General features: G+C 39.5%; 2 protein-coding genes across 3 annotated transcripts in view; both read right to left on the bottom strand.

Annotated features, from left to right (window-relative positions):
• Window positions 1–9,413, bottom strand: part of stum (stum, mechanosensory transduction mediator homolog) — a 41,434-nt gene extending 32,021 nt beyond the window's left edge. For both annotated transcript variants that reach the window (XM_085246054.1, XM_085246053.1), the window contains exon 1: window positions 8,388–9,413. In XM_085246054.1, the coding sequence (XP_085102180.1) occupies window positions 8,388–8,598 (211 nt within the window). In that variant the 5' untranslated portion in view covers window positions 8,599–9,413. The remainder of the gene's footprint in view (window positions 1–8,387) is intronic.
• Window positions 9,414–15,831: 6,418 nt separating this feature from the next.
• LOC146557616 (monocyte chemotactic protein 1B-like) lies at window positions 15,832–16,879 on the bottom strand. The gene is made up of 3 exons (XM_085246886.1): window positions 16,713–16,879; window positions 16,210–16,321; window positions 15,832–16,132 (listed from the first exon to the last, which is right to left on the bottom strand). The coding sequence occupies exons 1-3, from the start codon at window positions 16,783–16,785 to the stop codon at window positions 16,021–16,023; spliced, it is 297 nt and encodes a 98-aa protein (XP_085103012.1). The 5' UTR covers window positions 16,786–16,879; the 3' UTR covers window positions 15,832–16,020.

Genomic DNA, 16,879 nt, shown 5'->3' on the forward strand with positions numbered 1-16,879 from the left:
TCAATGTTCAACTCTTATCTGTCTGAATTAAGTCCAGTCGCACTCCTTATTCTGCTATCTGAAAGCCTGGAGACCATCCCCTGCACAGTAAATGCTCTGTGTGAAACTGTATGCACGAGTTTGAGCATCCACGTATACAACTCTGGAAACCTTCTGGGTCCAGTTTTTCAATGAGTGCATAAAAACTAAAATCAAAAAATAAACCTATAAACAGAAGACAAATTCCATTCTTGTGACATTTGCAGAATATAAATGCTCAGATTAAATCATTTTGCAGACTTGTGGATTTCAGACCCACAGTGTTTAAAGTAAAGATGCTGCAGATGTCATATTTTAATTAGGTCATATTTACTCACAAGTTCTTGTTGAGCTTAAAATAGCTGATAGTATAGTATTTTCTCAAAGTCACAACACCAAAGAACCTTTTTAAGACCTAAAAAAGCCTAAATTGTTCAAACAATCAGCTGACGCTCCGGCTTGCTCTCCGCAGGCTTTTTGTAAAGACTAAATACTGTGAATATTGCATGCGACATAAGAAATGCCTGGTGGGCGTTGTGTGCATCATGGCCTTGGCCCTTCCCTTTCTGCCAGCTCCATTTCTTGTCACATTGGTGAATTTCAAATAACACAGCAAGCAGAACAGGTGGGGGGAGGGAGGAGCAGGCTCTGCCAGGCTCTGCCAGGCTGCCGGCTGTGTGTGCTTTTTTTTTCTAAGTAGAAAGGAAAGGCCAGCTCATGTATAAGTTAGTTTCTCACTTTTTTCTCTGTTTCATTTTCTTTTTCTCTCTCTCTCTCTCTCTGCTTCAAAATTTCCATCCAGTGTCAGTCTCTTTCATTAACTATGCATTTGGAGACAGTTGTATCGTGGTGAATCTTTCAACAGAAGCACTGCCGAGCACATCTGATGAATCTGAATGACATAAAATGTAATATTTACTCTCACAAGGCTTATACTTGACTGTCACAGAAAAGTAAGATAAGTAAGTATATAAATTGGTGGAAAGGAAGAGATGAACCCTCGTATTTTCTTTGCTCATTTCAAAGCCTCGAGCAGAAAGAGCAACAGCGGGCTAAAATGAGAGTCCATCCAGGACCGACGTGGTCTGATCAGGAGCAGAAATTTTCAGGTCACAGAGGCCACACCCACCAGCAGATGCTCTGGCTGCCTTAGGTGCTGCCCACCTCCAGACATTAGCTGTGATTGACAGCCAGCTGGTAGCTGAATGGTTACGCATCACTTCCGTCAGAGTTTTGGCATGCACAGAAGGATTTCTATGGTCTGTTTAGTTTTACTTCTTCTGCATGACTTCCAACGTCAGCGGTCTCTGTCAGGTACTGTTCACATGTGTCGCTTTCACTGGATGCATTATTAGGTACACCTTACTAGTACTAGTTTGGACCCTCTTTTACCTTCAAAACCCCTCAATTCTTCAATACTTAGGTAGGCTGTGGCATTTTGACAGGCTGTCAAACTGTCACAAGGCTAACCTGCCATGACAGCACAATTCAAGGCTGATCAGACCAAGCAGCCTTTATTGTTCAGTTGTAGCCTTAGTTTCCTGTTCTTTTCTGACAGGAGTAGTGTGGTCTTCTGCTGCAGTCGCCATCTCTTTCCTGGTTCGACATGTTGTGCATTCAGATGTGCTCTTCTGCATACCTTGGTTGTAACAAGAGTTACTGAGTTACTGTTTACTTCCTAGCTTGAAGCAGTCTCCTCTGATCTCTGGCATCAATAAGGCATTTTTGAGTCATCGCTCACATCCCAACAGAGTAGTACTGCTCACTGGATATTTTTTCTTTTTCAGGCCATTTTCTGTAAACTCTAGAGATAGTCTCAGTAGATCAGCAGTTTCTTAAATACTCAGCCGAACTGGCACCAACAAACATGCCATGTTCCGAGTCACTTTAATAAACTTTATTCCCCATTCTGATGCTTTGAACTTTAGCTGCTTGTCTTGGTCATATGTTTGGCTGATTAAATATTTGTCTTAACAAGCAGTTGAACAGGTGTTCCCAATGAAGTTTTTGCTGTCTGTTCCAATATAATTTATCAAATAGCAATGCAACTAAATATTAGATCCGCTTTTGAAAAAGCAAAACAATTTGGAGTATTTGTTTGGCTCAGGACACCAAAACCTACAAGTTCATTCTTCGAAATTAAGAAATATTTGAATCTGAGAAAGCAGGATAATGAAGGATAACTGAATGTAAAACCAAAACAGTCAACTGAAAGATACTAAAATGCTATAAGAACTGCAGAGTTGGGCTCTTCGAATTTATCAGTGTGTCACTTTGTCAAATAAAACCACATTGATTAAATAAGTTTAAATTAAGTCAAATTATTAAGTCAAATTATCATTTTGGCATTAATGATCACTTGCCAAGTGAATATTACCATGAATCCGTCTAATAAGAGGATTTTGCATAGGGAAAAAATTATATAACTTTAAATATATTTCCAAAATTATTATATGTTGGATTAATTCTTAGATCATATTAAAACTATCAAAACAGTAAATTGATCAGTGGAGAGCATTTTAGTCAGCATGTAATCAAAGAGCACAGAGCTAACTATAAGGAAAATACTCCGCTAAATAATTGCAGCTGGGCAAAACCTGAACAAATATATGTGCTTAACAATATACTTTGCTTAACAATATACGTTGAGCTGATGCAATAATAAAGTCAGAATAAATCTTTCAGTTTTTTGCTAGAGAAATCCAACAATCCTCTAGGTGCGAAAAGCTCTTGGCTTCGTTGTATGTCGCATGTGGGATATTGTGAGTACGTACATGCGTGTTTGTGTCTATGTGTGTCAGTAGATATTACCCAGACTAATTACTATAATTACACAGAGAACTCTACAAAGCACCCACTGGTAGTGTGGGAGGTTAATGATGGAGTGTAAGAGTGTCAAGACAGCAAGAGAAGCAGACATAAAGGGAGAGAGAAAACAGGAAGGAAGAGAAAGGACCAGAAAACAACGGAGGATGTGAACTGTAAAGCTGTGTTGATTAGATGAAATGGTACTTGCATACCAACTCAAAGTAACCAGTAATCAGGTGTATCACTTAAGTATCGAGGTACTCCACCTTTAAGGCCAGTCCACCTTAAAGCTGACAGGTGGAAAGGGAAAAGCTCCCCCTTTACATAGATGTGAAACTCCTCCTTCCATTGACTATAGTTTGCAAGTCTTAGATAAAGTTTTGTTGTTGTTTTTTAAAAAAAAATTAAATATTGAGGGAAAAGAGAGAAAGAAAGATCATCAGGTAGTTCAAATCTAAAGAAAAAAAATGCATTCAGCATTTTCTTGTGAAAAAATGTGCCTTAAAATTACAATTTGTTAAATCTCACCACTCGATCTCAGTAGATTGCAGTCAACTCTCCTGTACTGGGTTTCATGGGTAGCTGGTGTACGTATTTTTTTACTCTGAAGGAGGCCGTAAAACTTTGTTGAAGGAGTTTGATACAAGTCAGTAACTTATATCACAGTGATATTGAGGTGACCTGCTGAGGATATACTGAACCTCTCTGTCAGTAAGTGCTACAGTTTTTGCCACTATTAGCTGCTCTTATCCTCTTTTACCTGCTGTTAGCCTCTGTTAGGTGCTCTTAGGCTCTTTTATCTTTTGTTAGCCTCCGTTAGCTGATCATAGCCTGTTTTACCTGTTGTTAGCCCCTGTTAGGTGCTCATTGCCTTTGTTTGCTGCTCTTATCCTCTTTTACGTGTTGTTAGCCTCTGTTAATTGTTATTAGCTTATGTTAGCTGCTCTTAGTCTCTTTTACTTGCTCATAGCCTCTGTTAGCTGCTCATAGCTTCTGTTAGCTGCTCTTAGCCTCTTTTATCTGTTGTTAGCCTCTGTTAGCTGCTTATTGCCTCTGCTGCTCTTATCCTCTTTTACCTGCAGTTCTCTAAAGTAGATAAAACATTGCTAGACCTGAAGAGTTAGCAAACTATCATTCAGTGTAATTAAATTGTCTATCAGAGAGTAAGTGTGCTTTTTATGACACTCAAGCTTAACATTAGCTCTTGGAATGTTAGTTTATAACCAGTGTTAGTGTAACATGATACAAAGAAACATGTTACAGTAATCGCATAATATTTTTCAGTAACAGTTACAATTTATGTGGTTACTCGTGTTATAAGGGTTCTTCAGTTATCTGCAGGCTGGGTGGATAGAAAGAAAACATATTAATAAAAAACGTCTAAACAATTAGACATGAATCAATGTATATTTCTGTGTACAATATTCTTTTTCTTTCTATCAAATGACCTCAAAAAATGGTGAAGTAGGCTGACTTAATCCCTAACTAAAAGTACCATATATTTATTTATTTTGTAAATAAGAGCAGTTGTGCACTGAACACACTGTTATGTCACCCACGTGTTAGACCAGTGACAACTGATTCATTTTGTGCACTGACTTTTAGATACCACACGATTTTTAAAATAGTTGCTGCTGATTGGGTAACACTTCTGACAAAACCACCAAAGGAAAAACAAACATACTTCATAGACAGTTGCACAGTCTTTCAGTGAAATGTTTTTCAGCCTGCAGCCATTTGCAACGCATTTTTAGGCTGAACCTGCCCCTGACTTTTAAGGAGTATCACCTCACTGGACATATTGCTTTTGTTACTCAGCGCATCTTTGCCAGTGTTGCTTTTAAACTCAAAAGTCACGGGTTATAACAAAACTATGGATAACATTCCCTCCCTTGCAGAGTAGCTAGCCACCTACTACTAAAGAACTTCAAGCAGCTTTACATGTTTTTGTGTTTGCAGCCAGTAAAGTGTTAGCAAAACAGCATGTCTTTGGCTCAATTGGCTTGCCCTGTGAACACATATTTAACATGAAACTAAGTCAAATATCCAGGTCAGCCTGTGCTTTGTCGCCCTGCTCTCTTCCTTGTCATACATCGTTTGAATTTGTTGGAGGATGACACATTCTGTCTTAGCAAATATAAAGTCCTCAGTTTAGAGAAAGCTAATGACAACAAGCAGCGTTCTCGGCTCTGGTGACGAGAGAGCATGTAGCTCTCGGTTAGTCCCTCTCCAATTGAATGACCCAAGCTGGCAAGCTAACGATCTCTAGTATCTAAATTAGACCAAGAATGAACGCCAACCTGAGTGAAACAACGATTATTAACATGTACCTGTTTTTATAAAAAACATTCATCACAAACTCCAATTCTTTTTATATTCATCATTTCCTGCAAATATGATGCAACATTCTCTATTTCTGTTGGTTTTACATGTCAAATTCAATGTATTGAATGTATTCTTTATGTGACAGAATTTAGTTTGAGCGACCACTGAATACAGAATAAAGAATGAGGAAAAGCTGCCAGATGCCAAAAAATGCTAATCGAGGGTTGTTGTTTTTTTCTAGTATCAGAAAATGTAATGCAGTTGCAGAAATGGGACTGACAAAAAACCCATACACTACTGGATTATGTTTTAAATTAGTATTTTTAATGAAAACGTGTGCACTATGAGCATTAATCATGCAAATTGCTTTTGCCCAGTGCTGTAGACAAGTGAGACTGAGTGGAGTAAGAGAGGAACACTGCTAATTTTAGTGCAAGTAAACACATGAAAATTCAGACACGAGATATCAACAGAACTCAGCAACGACACACTGCAGTGTCTCTAATATTACATGCAGTCAATCTCACAGGAACACACACACTGAGAGGACTAAGTCACTTAAGTGTTTTAAAGCTTCACACTTTCCTCTCCTCTTATGGCAAATATCGTAATGCAACCAGTGACCCGGAGTTTCTTCCACAGTAAGTGTGCGTAATTATTTACAGCTCTTGTATCAGTTTACACTGAAGCTGCTAACAGCTTGTGTGGTACTCGCCTGTAGTTTTTAACTCAGTCTCTGTTACATTCCTGGGATGATATAAGATTCTTGTTCTTAACATGTCAGCAGGCAGAGGTGGGGTTAATGCAAAGTTTAATCACGTAGGCTTGTGAGACAGAGGCTGTTTAAATCCTGAAAGTCAACACAGAGGTGTAGTCGTTGATTTTAGAGGCTGAGGAAACACGTCTGGCTAGATTTGAGCCTACTAGTCAATATCCACATGATATGTGAACTGCCTACTATGCATGAAATGGTTTGACTTTGACACCACTGTTACACAGCTCCGTGCAAAGTTTTTACACTTGATCTGTTTGTGGAGATTAAATAAATGGTATGTAACATGTTAAATATTCAGCTTAAGAAGTACTATTAGACATACTTTGTCACATTTGAAAGACTCAAGGCAGGCCGGCTGCTTTATCTCAATGCTTTTGACTCAAGGACAAGTGTGCCCCAACAATCAGACACAAAGGAGAATCTTTTGTCTTTAAACAAACCTGGAGCGGATCTTTAGGTTTCTGTAGTAATAGTGCCAGAGATGTCATACCAATAATAGTTACTACTGCGCCAGGTGCTGTATCACCTGTTATCCTGACCTGTTGTACCTTTGCATGAACATGAATGTCTGGGAGGCTTTGGCTCATGTCCAAATTCAATTACACATTTCTAAATTTTATTTTGTCGGCAGGCTGAATAGATCGAGACGCTCTTTTCAGTCCCAGTCAGTTAGAGCCAAACTACACACACACACTGCCATGCATGCATTGTGTTCATTTTAGTCAGGGTTGTCATGGCAACAGCTATTCAATGAAATGTCAATGCATTCAGGCAAACTGACACACATACACGCACACACACACTGTAAACACACGCTCTTCGATGAAGGGCTGCCGTGCTACTTTCCGCACATATTAGGGATCAATTTTGTGCTCCTGTCAAGAAAAGGGAAAACAGGTCAGCGGGGGTTTGCTGACCCTGTTGTAATGTTTGTGGCAGTCTCGAGGAGTCAACAATTCAACACTTAAAGAAAGGTGGCAGCAAACAGAGTCCTGAATGTGAGTCAAAAGAGAGGAAAATAGGAATGAATGTGAGAAAATAGTTGGGATTTGAAGGCTATTTTTAGATGGAAGTATAACAAATAAACACGGCGAGAGTAGGGAGGAGTATGAATCCCATGAGATATGCCCACTAGATCAGAGGGGGAGGAAATGTGGGGAGGGGGAAGGCTCTCCCTTGGTTATTTGGTGAATTGAGCTCAGGTATGTTCCTTATAACTGATGTTTTCCGCATGTCACCAAATCTTTTTCCTCATAGTGACTTTCACTTTATTGCTTTCTACATATTCTACTTTTTCTTGAAATCAGCTCCTGACGTTCTGCTGCGTTTGAATCAAACCACTGAACTGATGAGTAAACAGCTGTGTGTGAATGCCGGGGTGCGGACGCGTGTGACTAAATGTCTTTCAAAGCCTTATGTAGCAGTATTAATTTGTTGACAGCCGCTCATTATATCTGTATTTGTGTGTGCGCGTGTATCAGTCTGGCGGCGGCGGTGGGCTTTGTTATGTAGTGGCGATGAGCGTATCTGTGTGTCATTAGCTACCAGATGTTACATAATGTGACAAAGTGGAGGAATTAGATGGAGAAGGCAGAACAGAAGGCAGAAACACCCTTCCATTAGCTAATGAGCTGCAAACCCGGTCAATGTCTGCTTAGAAATACACACACAGCGAGACCACCGGCTTCATCACACACCTGAGAATGTGTGGGTGAACTGTGCACACATTAAAGTGAGTCAGACTCAGCTCTGCTGCTTTGTTGTCATTTAAATTCATATTTTAGTTTTCTTGTTTTGGGATTTTTTGCTACAGATTTAACTAAATGTGAAATGCCTTTAAATGTATAAAATCCTTTTTTTAAAGTTTCAATTTGGATAAATCTACAAGTACTATGCTGTCAGCTCCAGGAGCTTAATTCAGCTCTTTCATACACTTTTGTAGTAAGAAAAAAACCATTTCTAAATAACATATTAAAAGAAAAAAAATGCAATTTGTGTCCAATCATCAATTTGTGATGATTAGTTATGGATTTGTGTATCATGTGATTCCCATAACATGAGCTTTGTATGAAAATGACACATGTTGAGTGTGTCCTCAGTGAGGATGTGTCTACCTGCTGTGATGATGTAGCTGCATGGACTTTATTAACACCTGGCAGACTGAGCCCGTGTGCTTCTTACTGTAACACAATGTGTGAGTGGGGTCTTATTCTTAGCACGTTTCTCACACATTTATGGAAGTAGTCAGGAAAATACAAGCAGGGAGACTATTTTTTTCACTCCTCTGAGTTTTCTGATCTAATTCATGTAGTATTTCTTTTTTCTTTTTGCCTTTACATTTGTACACCTCGTCTTGTGAGTTTGCTGACTGTTTGCACCTGAGCCCCAAACCAAATCAAAAACCAGGTGAAATTAGAGGGAATTAGAAAAGGAAAGAAAAAGAAAGTGTGATTTATCTTACCAAGTCCAGGTATGAAGGTATTCAGAAAAAGACAGATGACCGCCAAGGGGAAAGGCATAGTGGGAATTGCAGCTCTCAGGGGGCCTTTCTTCTCCCTGACCTCCACCACCACTCCTCCACCTGCTGTAGGGCCCCCGGACATGGCTTTAGTCCCCAGATTATCATCTGTTTTGACACGCCCCTGCTCCGTTCCTCCGTCTTTCTGCGCCATCTCTCTTTTCTCTTTAGATTAAAAGCAGCTTCAGGTGAGTGGGTGAGATTTGTTTCCCCTGGATTAGGATTTAGATGAGGGCAAAAATAAATGTCAAAAATAGTTGTATCCACAGAGGATTAGCTAAATATTCAGCAGTTCATGTCATCAGCTGGCTCTCCACTCACAGCTTATGACACATTCACTGGCAAATAAACAGGAGCAGCAACAAGCTAGAAATGTGAATTTGTGGCAAAAAGGGTTAAACTGTTTATAGAAAAGCAATGCATATTTAATTTTATTTGAGATGAGATATATTTTTAAAGTCAGCTTAACAAATGTTCACACATATCCACGTCTCAGGAGAGCAATTGTCTTCAAGAACATATGAGGGAGATGCAGAGATTCGTCTGAAAAAGTAAATTTAAATCAGGGAAAAAAGTCTCAAACAAAGCAGAAGTTTCAAAATCCTGCAACTGTGAGTCCTTAAAAAGCACTGTGTCCATCATCAGAAGTCAGTGACATCGTCTGTTTGTTCCCATACATGTCCAGCATGTCCTTAAGGAAGCCTCCTTAAAATATTTTCAACATCTTCAGTAAAGTCCTCAAACTATGTGCTGCAATTTCTTATTTTCTTTCTTTCTTTCTCTTTTTTCTTTCTTTTTCTTTCTTTCTTCAGTAAAATCCTGCTAATCCTACACACCTCTCCAAGACAGAGAGCAGACAGCGCACACACCGACCCCCGTTTTTCTACTACGTCTCTCTCTCTCCCTCTCCCTGTTTTCTCTCCCTCTGTCCCCCTCCATTTAAAGGAACAGTGCCATCATTTGCTGCCTCTGAATGAAGTCGATCCATAAAGCTAATGCAAGAAATTACACACTGTTGCTTAAATTATCTTGCATGATGACCCTAAAGAAAACCTTTGCACGATTTTCCTGCAGCTTAATTCCAATCCAACTGATTACAGCCCAGTCCTTTTTGTTTACATTTATTTAATGTGTTCACACATCTCCACGAGCGCTTTATGTGAGCGTCAGATAATGGTTGAGAGAAGACACACATTTACAAATGTCCCCAGTCTGTAATATAGATAATTACAACTGATGGATTGTGTAATGATTGTGTAATTGCAGCGCTCATTTTCAAAGCTACCTGCTGTTCTTTCCCGTGAATACACAGCTGGGTTTACAGCAGGTTTACAAAACCGAGAAAGAAAGGAGAAGGACGGGAAGCTGAGACAAAGCAGATGAGGGATGAAAAAAAGAAGAAAACTCAACAGTGGAGAGCGAGCTCAGACGAAGAGACAATCACTGTCAGTATTTCAGCTATCATTCATGTAATAGCTGAAATACTGACATACCACCCCCCCACTCCTCCCCTGACTTCCACTTAATCCCCCATATCTCACTTTTCAACTTCTCTTCCTCATCTTCTTCACCACTTCTCCAGTCTGCTCGCGCGAGCTTTATTTAAACACAGTTGCAAATCTGCGAAAGCCTGAAATTAATCTCGGTCTCAGTTTTCATCTCTCTCTCTCCCTCTACATCTCTCTCTCTCTCATTTCTGTTTGGTTTCCTAGCAACCCAGGAAGCTGAAGGTAATTATACAAAAGATATTGATCTCTACTTTGTGGTCCCTCTCTATCCCCCTCCTATTTTTCCCATCTCTCCCACTAATTTCAGTTCAATCCCTACTTTTAATTTCCTCTCATCTCTGAATCACGGGCGGTGCTGTAACTGCCGACTCGGCTGTAGTTTTCTCTTTTGTTTTGGTTATGCAAAGCGGCATTATTATGTGTCTGAAAGTCCAGGACTCTCAGAAATCTGGACCGATGAACTCAGTCATCGTTGGATTGTTGAGCCAAAGGCATGTGGTGTATGCTTATTACCATGACAACATTACAGGAAAAGTAATACAGTGTTTTAAAAAAACAAAAAACATTTCATAATTTATTTACAGTGAGCCAATTGTAATCAAAAACAATTTCTCATTGTAAGAAAAATGTACATTTGAGCTACAACAGTTTAATACTACTGTTTGGATTCAGGTTATAAGGATATTCTGGCAGTTATACTCCAGTCTCTATAAATAGCTTGATGCAGATTTGTTGGCGCATCCGTGATATGAATTTCTGGTTCCACCACATCCCAAAGGTGCTCTATTGGATTGAGATCCAATTACCAGGGAGGGCACTTGAGTGCAGTAAACTCATGTTAAAGAAACCATTGTTGGATAATTTGAGATTTGCAACATGATGTGTTATCCTGCTGGAAGCAGCCATCAGAAGATGGGTACGCTGTGGTCATAAAAGGATGGATGTGGTCAGCAATACTAACCAAGTAGGCTTATTGCAGTGCAGTAGGGCCCAAAGGGTGCCAAGAAAATATCCTCAACCACCACCAGCCTGAACTTCGTGCTTTTATGTTGTTTAAACTAAATTCTGACACTTACCACCCAAATGTCACTGAAGGAATCATGAGTCATCAAACCAGACAATGTTTTTCCAGTTTTCTATTGTGACATCTGACATAAACAAGTCATTTTCACCCAGAGAGCTGCTACTCATTGGATATTCTCTCTTTGTGAGGCCATGCTCTGCAAACCCTCCAGACGGTTGTGTTGGAAATCCCAGCAAATACTCACCAGTCCATCTGGCACCAACAACAATGCCACATCAAATAAGATGTTCACCGTTCTTTCCCATTCTTATGTTCAGTTTAAATTTTAGCAGGTCACCATGACCATGTCTGCGTGCCTAAATGCATTGAATTGCTGGTATGTGATTGACTGATTAGGTATTTACATTAACAAGGAGTTGTGGTATCTAATAAAGCAGTCAGTGGCTTACACTCACACTACTGATGTAGTTTGGTTTGTTATCTTTCTTTAATTATAACAATAAATTAGCCTTCTTACAGTTCTTTTGTTTCTTACATCCCACAGCTGCATGACTCCTGTCATAGTTGAGATTGGGGAAAAACCAAACAGGGAGATGGTGAAAGCCGGTCATGGGTCATTAATCGCTACAGGAGTCGTGGTCACTTTGGCCTGTCGCTAGCTAAATCATAACACTGCATCAGCCACACAAACACTGTTTTTGAACATTTACTTTCCCATTAGTATATTGCATTCAAAATGTAAAGTAGTTTGCAATAAATAGCATTTTCCTCGCAACCAACAGGACATTATTTCACAAGTGCTCTTTATTTTTATAGCTAAAGTAGGTGTTCAGTAGCCATCTTAAAATGCCATTTTGGCTTTTAAAAGTTACACCAGGAGCTCAGAAAGATGTAGCTTTCTCATTTATCACTTCTCAAATGTAGCTGTTTGAGAAGTGATAAATGACCAACCTCAGACGGGTGATTTACAGTCTAATTTCCCTGCTGAGCACGTTAATAACCTTCTAATTGAGGGTGTCTGCAAGTAATACTTAACAGTGTGTGTATAAAATCTGCTTTGGAGGATGTCAGTTGTTTGTTTGTTTGCTATCATTTGTCTCTCTTTTTTCATTTTCATGTACCTGCAGCACACCCTGGTGTGTGTGTGTGTGTGTGTGTGTGGGGGGGGGTGCATAGGCTTGCCACATGCAGTCACACTTTTGTCATGAACAAATGCTGCTTGAACATTCAGCTGTGTGGACCTTGACTTCTTTGTATATCTGTTTTGCTGCACACACACACACACACACACACACACACACACACACACACACACACACACACACACACACACACAGAGTTTTGTTCTCTCAGGGTTTAATTTATGTTGATCCCATCTGTCAGGAAAAGCTGACATGACACACCAGCTATTTATACACGCCTCTATCTTCATGTGTGTTCCATGCATGTGTGCACATGCACGTGTGTGCGCTGCTGCCGCTGATGGCATCCCATTGTGTTCCTCACCTCAGACCGGATCACCACGGTGACTGTACACACTCTTTTCTCCCACCTTTCATCTCCATCCTTCGGCTGACTGGCTGGCTTTTATGTCTCCATGTTTTCCTTCTGTTTGCGTCTCTTAGTCGCCCATAACGCTGCACGAATTCCTCATTCAAGTGTATCACAGTGGATTGAGTTTTCACTCAGCTTTTAATGAACAAACATTCTTTTATTGTTTGGGTGAAACAGCAGGAACGTGCTGCAAAGATAGGCACACTGTGTTCAGCCCAAGGTTACCATTTTATGACTGTCATACCTCAGTGCGAGTTAGACTGCACTATTTTGTGCACAGAAGGCCGGGAAACATTCTGATGAAGTCTTGGAGACAAAATAGTGAGTGACATTTTACCTCAAACAACATTTCATTCAAAAAACCTCACAGATTGCATATAAAAATCAGGTGGACCTGCAGTAAAACATACCCTTCTTGATTCATGGTTTATTTAAAACTACATGGAGCCATAATTTACAAAATGAACATGTGTTTTACTTAGGAACTTGAAACTAGCCGCTATGACCATAAACACATCTGGAAAGCATTTACTGGGGTAGCAAATCAAGTGAACAGTAGGCTCATTTTACCATGAACACTGAGGAGTCGCCTCCTGCTGGCCTTCAGAAATAATGCAGGTTCAAGACACTTCACGAGTGGCTCACTCAGCACAAACTCAAGCCTTCTTGAAGTTATAACTTTAAATACTTTATTCTAGTGTTCACAGATACGTTGTTGTAATGATTGATTGTTGTTTGAGTTATTGTTGCTTTCCTATCAGCTGGAGTCTGGCCACTTTCCTCTGCTGCTCACTGGATATTTTTGGATTATTATCCATAAATCATAGAAATGGTTGTGTGGGAAAATCCCAGTAGATCAGAAGCTTCTGAAATACTCACGCCAGCTGAGAAACTGCAATGTTGCATTCGTTTACTTAAATCACCTTTCTTCCCTATTCTGAATTTCAGCAAGTTGCCTTGATCATGTCTACATGTCTAAATGCATCGACTTTCTGCTAAGTGACTGGCTGATTACAAAACCAATTGGAAAAAGTTGGGACACTGAAATGCAAGTGAAAACAGAATATAATATTAGTCATATTAAGTCATATTAAAAACAAACAGTGGGAGGAGCATTATTTAACTACATAGGGCAACTGGCAACAGGTCAGTAACATGACTGGGTATAAAATGAGCATCTTAGAAAGGCAGAGTTTCTGAGAAGTAAAGATGGGATGAAATTTGATGAATTTCTCAAAATAAAATTGCAAAGAGTAAATATCTTCAAAGATTTGGAGGATCTGGTGAAATCTCCGTGTGCAAAGAACAAGATCAAAAATCAATACTGAATGACCGTGAACTTCACGTGGTGCTGCATTAAACACAGACATGATTCTGTCATGGAAATCAGTGCATGGGCTCTCTGTCTGTGAACACAGTTCACTGTGCCATCCACAAGTGGAGGTTATTTATCTAAATTTCAGGAGCGAGACCACACCTCGTACACTCTTCTTCCAGTTCTCTGTCTATATATGCTTCCTGCACTACAACCCATTGTTCTCATTTGCGTCTCCCAGGCACACCTCCTCCTTTTAATGCATTTCCTTCTCATTAGTACGTGGGGATCCACCTGCCAGTCCCCTCTGAGGCCTTCCCCAGACCACAGCATCAGTTCACTGATGTTACAGGTTGTTGTGGAAATAAGGGGATGCTGCACAGACATGACCCAGGCCCAACTTTTTGACATGTGTTGTTGCCATCAAGGTACAAAATAAACCACTTTCTCAGTTTATAACAATATGATTATAATTATTATCCATCCATTCATTCATTCATTCATTCATTCATTCTCTGCCGCTTATCCTTTTCAGGGTTTTCATTAAAACTTTAGAGAGCCTCCGAGGTTTTCTGCAATTGGAGGTTATAGATTTGCAGTTTGGGATAGCGAGCAGGTAAATAATTAAAGTGCGCCATGCTGATAAATATCAGCCATTTTTCTGTGCTGTAACTTTGCATTTTCCTGATGTCTGGTACTTTAACTCTAATTTCACTTGTGTAAAATTCACCACTGGTGATTGCAGAACTTGAGGCTGTCTACTTCTTGCCCTACTTTCTACAGGTAGGTCAAGCTGACAGACCTGCTTCATGCAAATTTGACAGGGCATCTCCATAACTCCCTCCTTGGCCCCTTGAATGAGGATTTTATTACCATGACAAAAGCCATGTGAGGCGTGGTTTAAATATAGCACTGATTAACAAAGCTGTTCAGCCATTTATCCCCTAATACGCTGAGCTCTTGTGCTGCCGATTCATTAGTTTGGTGTTTTGAAAACCATCATCGCAATTGCAAAGAAGGAGCACTCGAGCTGGCCCGCGTCCCTTCTGTTTTTCCCTTATTAATATGTAAAATTATTCAGCAAGGTCCTTCAAAATCTAATCACGCCATCTCTCCTGACGGGTCACCTGTGGCGTCAATAAGGCACGCGTTGTGAGCTTTTATGGAGCAATCAGATCGTACGCTCAGAAGGCTGCGCGCACTCGTGAAGAAACATTAGGGCATGGAAATAAAAATCTGGGTCTGAAACTATTTAAGGAAAATCTGGCCGGTGATGTCACTGCGCTGATGTCATCTGAGGCGTCATTCTGGGGCAAAGGGAGAATTTCAGGTCATCTTGTTTTGAAAAATTACAGAGATTTGACAGAAAAGTAAGACCGTTTTGCTTTAGTTTGTAGCTGCCCAGTGTTGTTGTTGTTATTGTTTTTTTTAAATGTCTTCTTATTGAATCGTCTTTCATTTCAGTGTTATTTAACGATAGAAACCTCTGCAGAAGCTTGTAGCTGATGCAATCCTCATAACCCAGATGAGATTAAACAATTCGTTGTTTGCCACAGTTCATTTAGAGAAGGAGAAATTCAGTAGCGGTTATGAAAGGTTTTTAGCCTTGCCAAAGAAATAAAATAGAGAATAGAGCGACATCTGCTGGCCACAGAGATACATCACAGCCAGAAATAATATCTTATTACAAGATTAAAAGAAAGGGTTAAAAGAAAGTTTGTAAAAATAGCAATGACAATAATAATTCCGAAGTAATGTAATTGACTTTTTTTACTGTGTGCATTTAGTTTTATTCTTTGTGGTTCTTTTTTCTTTTCTTTTCCTTTTTAAAATTTCCTGTGGCTTCATCAACCAGAAACCACATCACATTTTGATGCTTCACTTTTACTGGAGGCAATGCAGTGTGTATTAACCCAGCGAATGCAGGATTTCATTCTTTTAGATCAAAGTTCGGATTTCACAATAGAAGCAAACAAAAACAAGCTGTAGAATAAATTTCATTTTATTTTTTTATTTTTTTATTTTGCATTTTCAGTATATGTTTTGCTGTACAATAGCTTATACACAGACAAATAAAAGAAAATCAATCTGAAGATTTGATGGTTTGAAAATAGATTCATACACCAAGAGATCTGCTTGGTTATACTGTTATTAAAATGTTCATTTCACACTCGGTTATGCTGATCTTGGGGTGGTGGCATTCTTCGACCGGATGGATTCAATGATTTTCTTTACCCACTGCATGGTTGGATCAGCACAGAGTTGTTTATCACCCACCGTCTTTAAGCTAAAACAGAGACAAAAAATTAATGATACTGACAACTTGTATATAGTCTGCTTATTTTGAACTCTGGAGTCACTTACAGCACGCCTTCCATTGCACACCGTTTGTCTGTGTATTCGAAGCTCGTCACTCTGTTGGCTGGAAAACGTTTGTGGAGGAACTGAAAACAGCATTTTTCCGGACCGAATGTGCCTGAAAACATTATAGAGATATAAAGAACTATTAAAAGAAATCCAAGTGGAAAATTATGTCACTATATCACCGTAAAATTGTTTTTACAGTTGGCTGTTTTGTGTGTCTGTGAACTTTTCAAAATCACAGGACTATGATTGTTGCAGTAATGTTGTGTTAAGAGGCCTCAGTTCAGTTTGTCTGTATTTTTAAGAATAACAATGTCTTTCATTTTAGCTTTTGTTCATCTAAGACTTCTTTTTTAAATCGGTTCCTTTTTTGGCCTTTCAGCAAACACGATCACGCTTAATTAAAAAAAAGTTCAAATGACCAAATTTTGACTTTTGAAAGACAGAAAAGGAGGAGCAATTTGCCCTTTACGAGAAAAATAAGGAGCATGCAGTCATCTTACTGTCAGACGTAACGAGCGACGACAAAAGAACGATGCAGGCCATCAGAATGACGGGGTTCTTCATCATCATCATCTTCTTCTTTGGTGTTGTTGTCCTGCTTGTCTCTGTTTTTCTCTTCAGTCTGCTTGCTCACCTGCACAGCTCGGTGTCTGTCTTCTTTCTCACA

This window comes from Mchenga conophoros, linkage group LG15 (genome assembly GCF_057382185.1).
Source record: "Mchenga conophoros isolate Kocher_MC1m ecotype Shallow Benthic linkage group LG15, M_conophoros_male_GT1.1, whole genome shotgun sequence".
Lineage (NCBI taxonomy): Eukaryota > Metazoa > Chordata > Actinopteri > Cichliformes > Cichlidae > Mchenga > Mchenga conophoros.

What these genes read in the sequence shown, in the direction of transcription:
- LOC146557616 (XM_085246886.1), bottom strand. Translation starts at nt 16,785, where the DNA reads ATGATGATGATGAAGAACCCCGTCATTCTGATGGCCTGCATCGTTCTT. An exon ending in GTCGCTCGTTACGTCTGACA is followed by an intron (nt 16,322 to 16,712) that starts GTAAGATGACTG and finishes TAATGTTTTCAG; the next exon opens with GCACATTCGGTCCGGAAAAA. An exon ending in TGTGCAATGGAAGGCGTGCT is followed by an intron (nt 16,133 to 16,209) that starts GTAAGTGACTCC and finishes TCTCTGTTTTAG; the next exon opens with CTTAAAGACGGTGGGTGATA.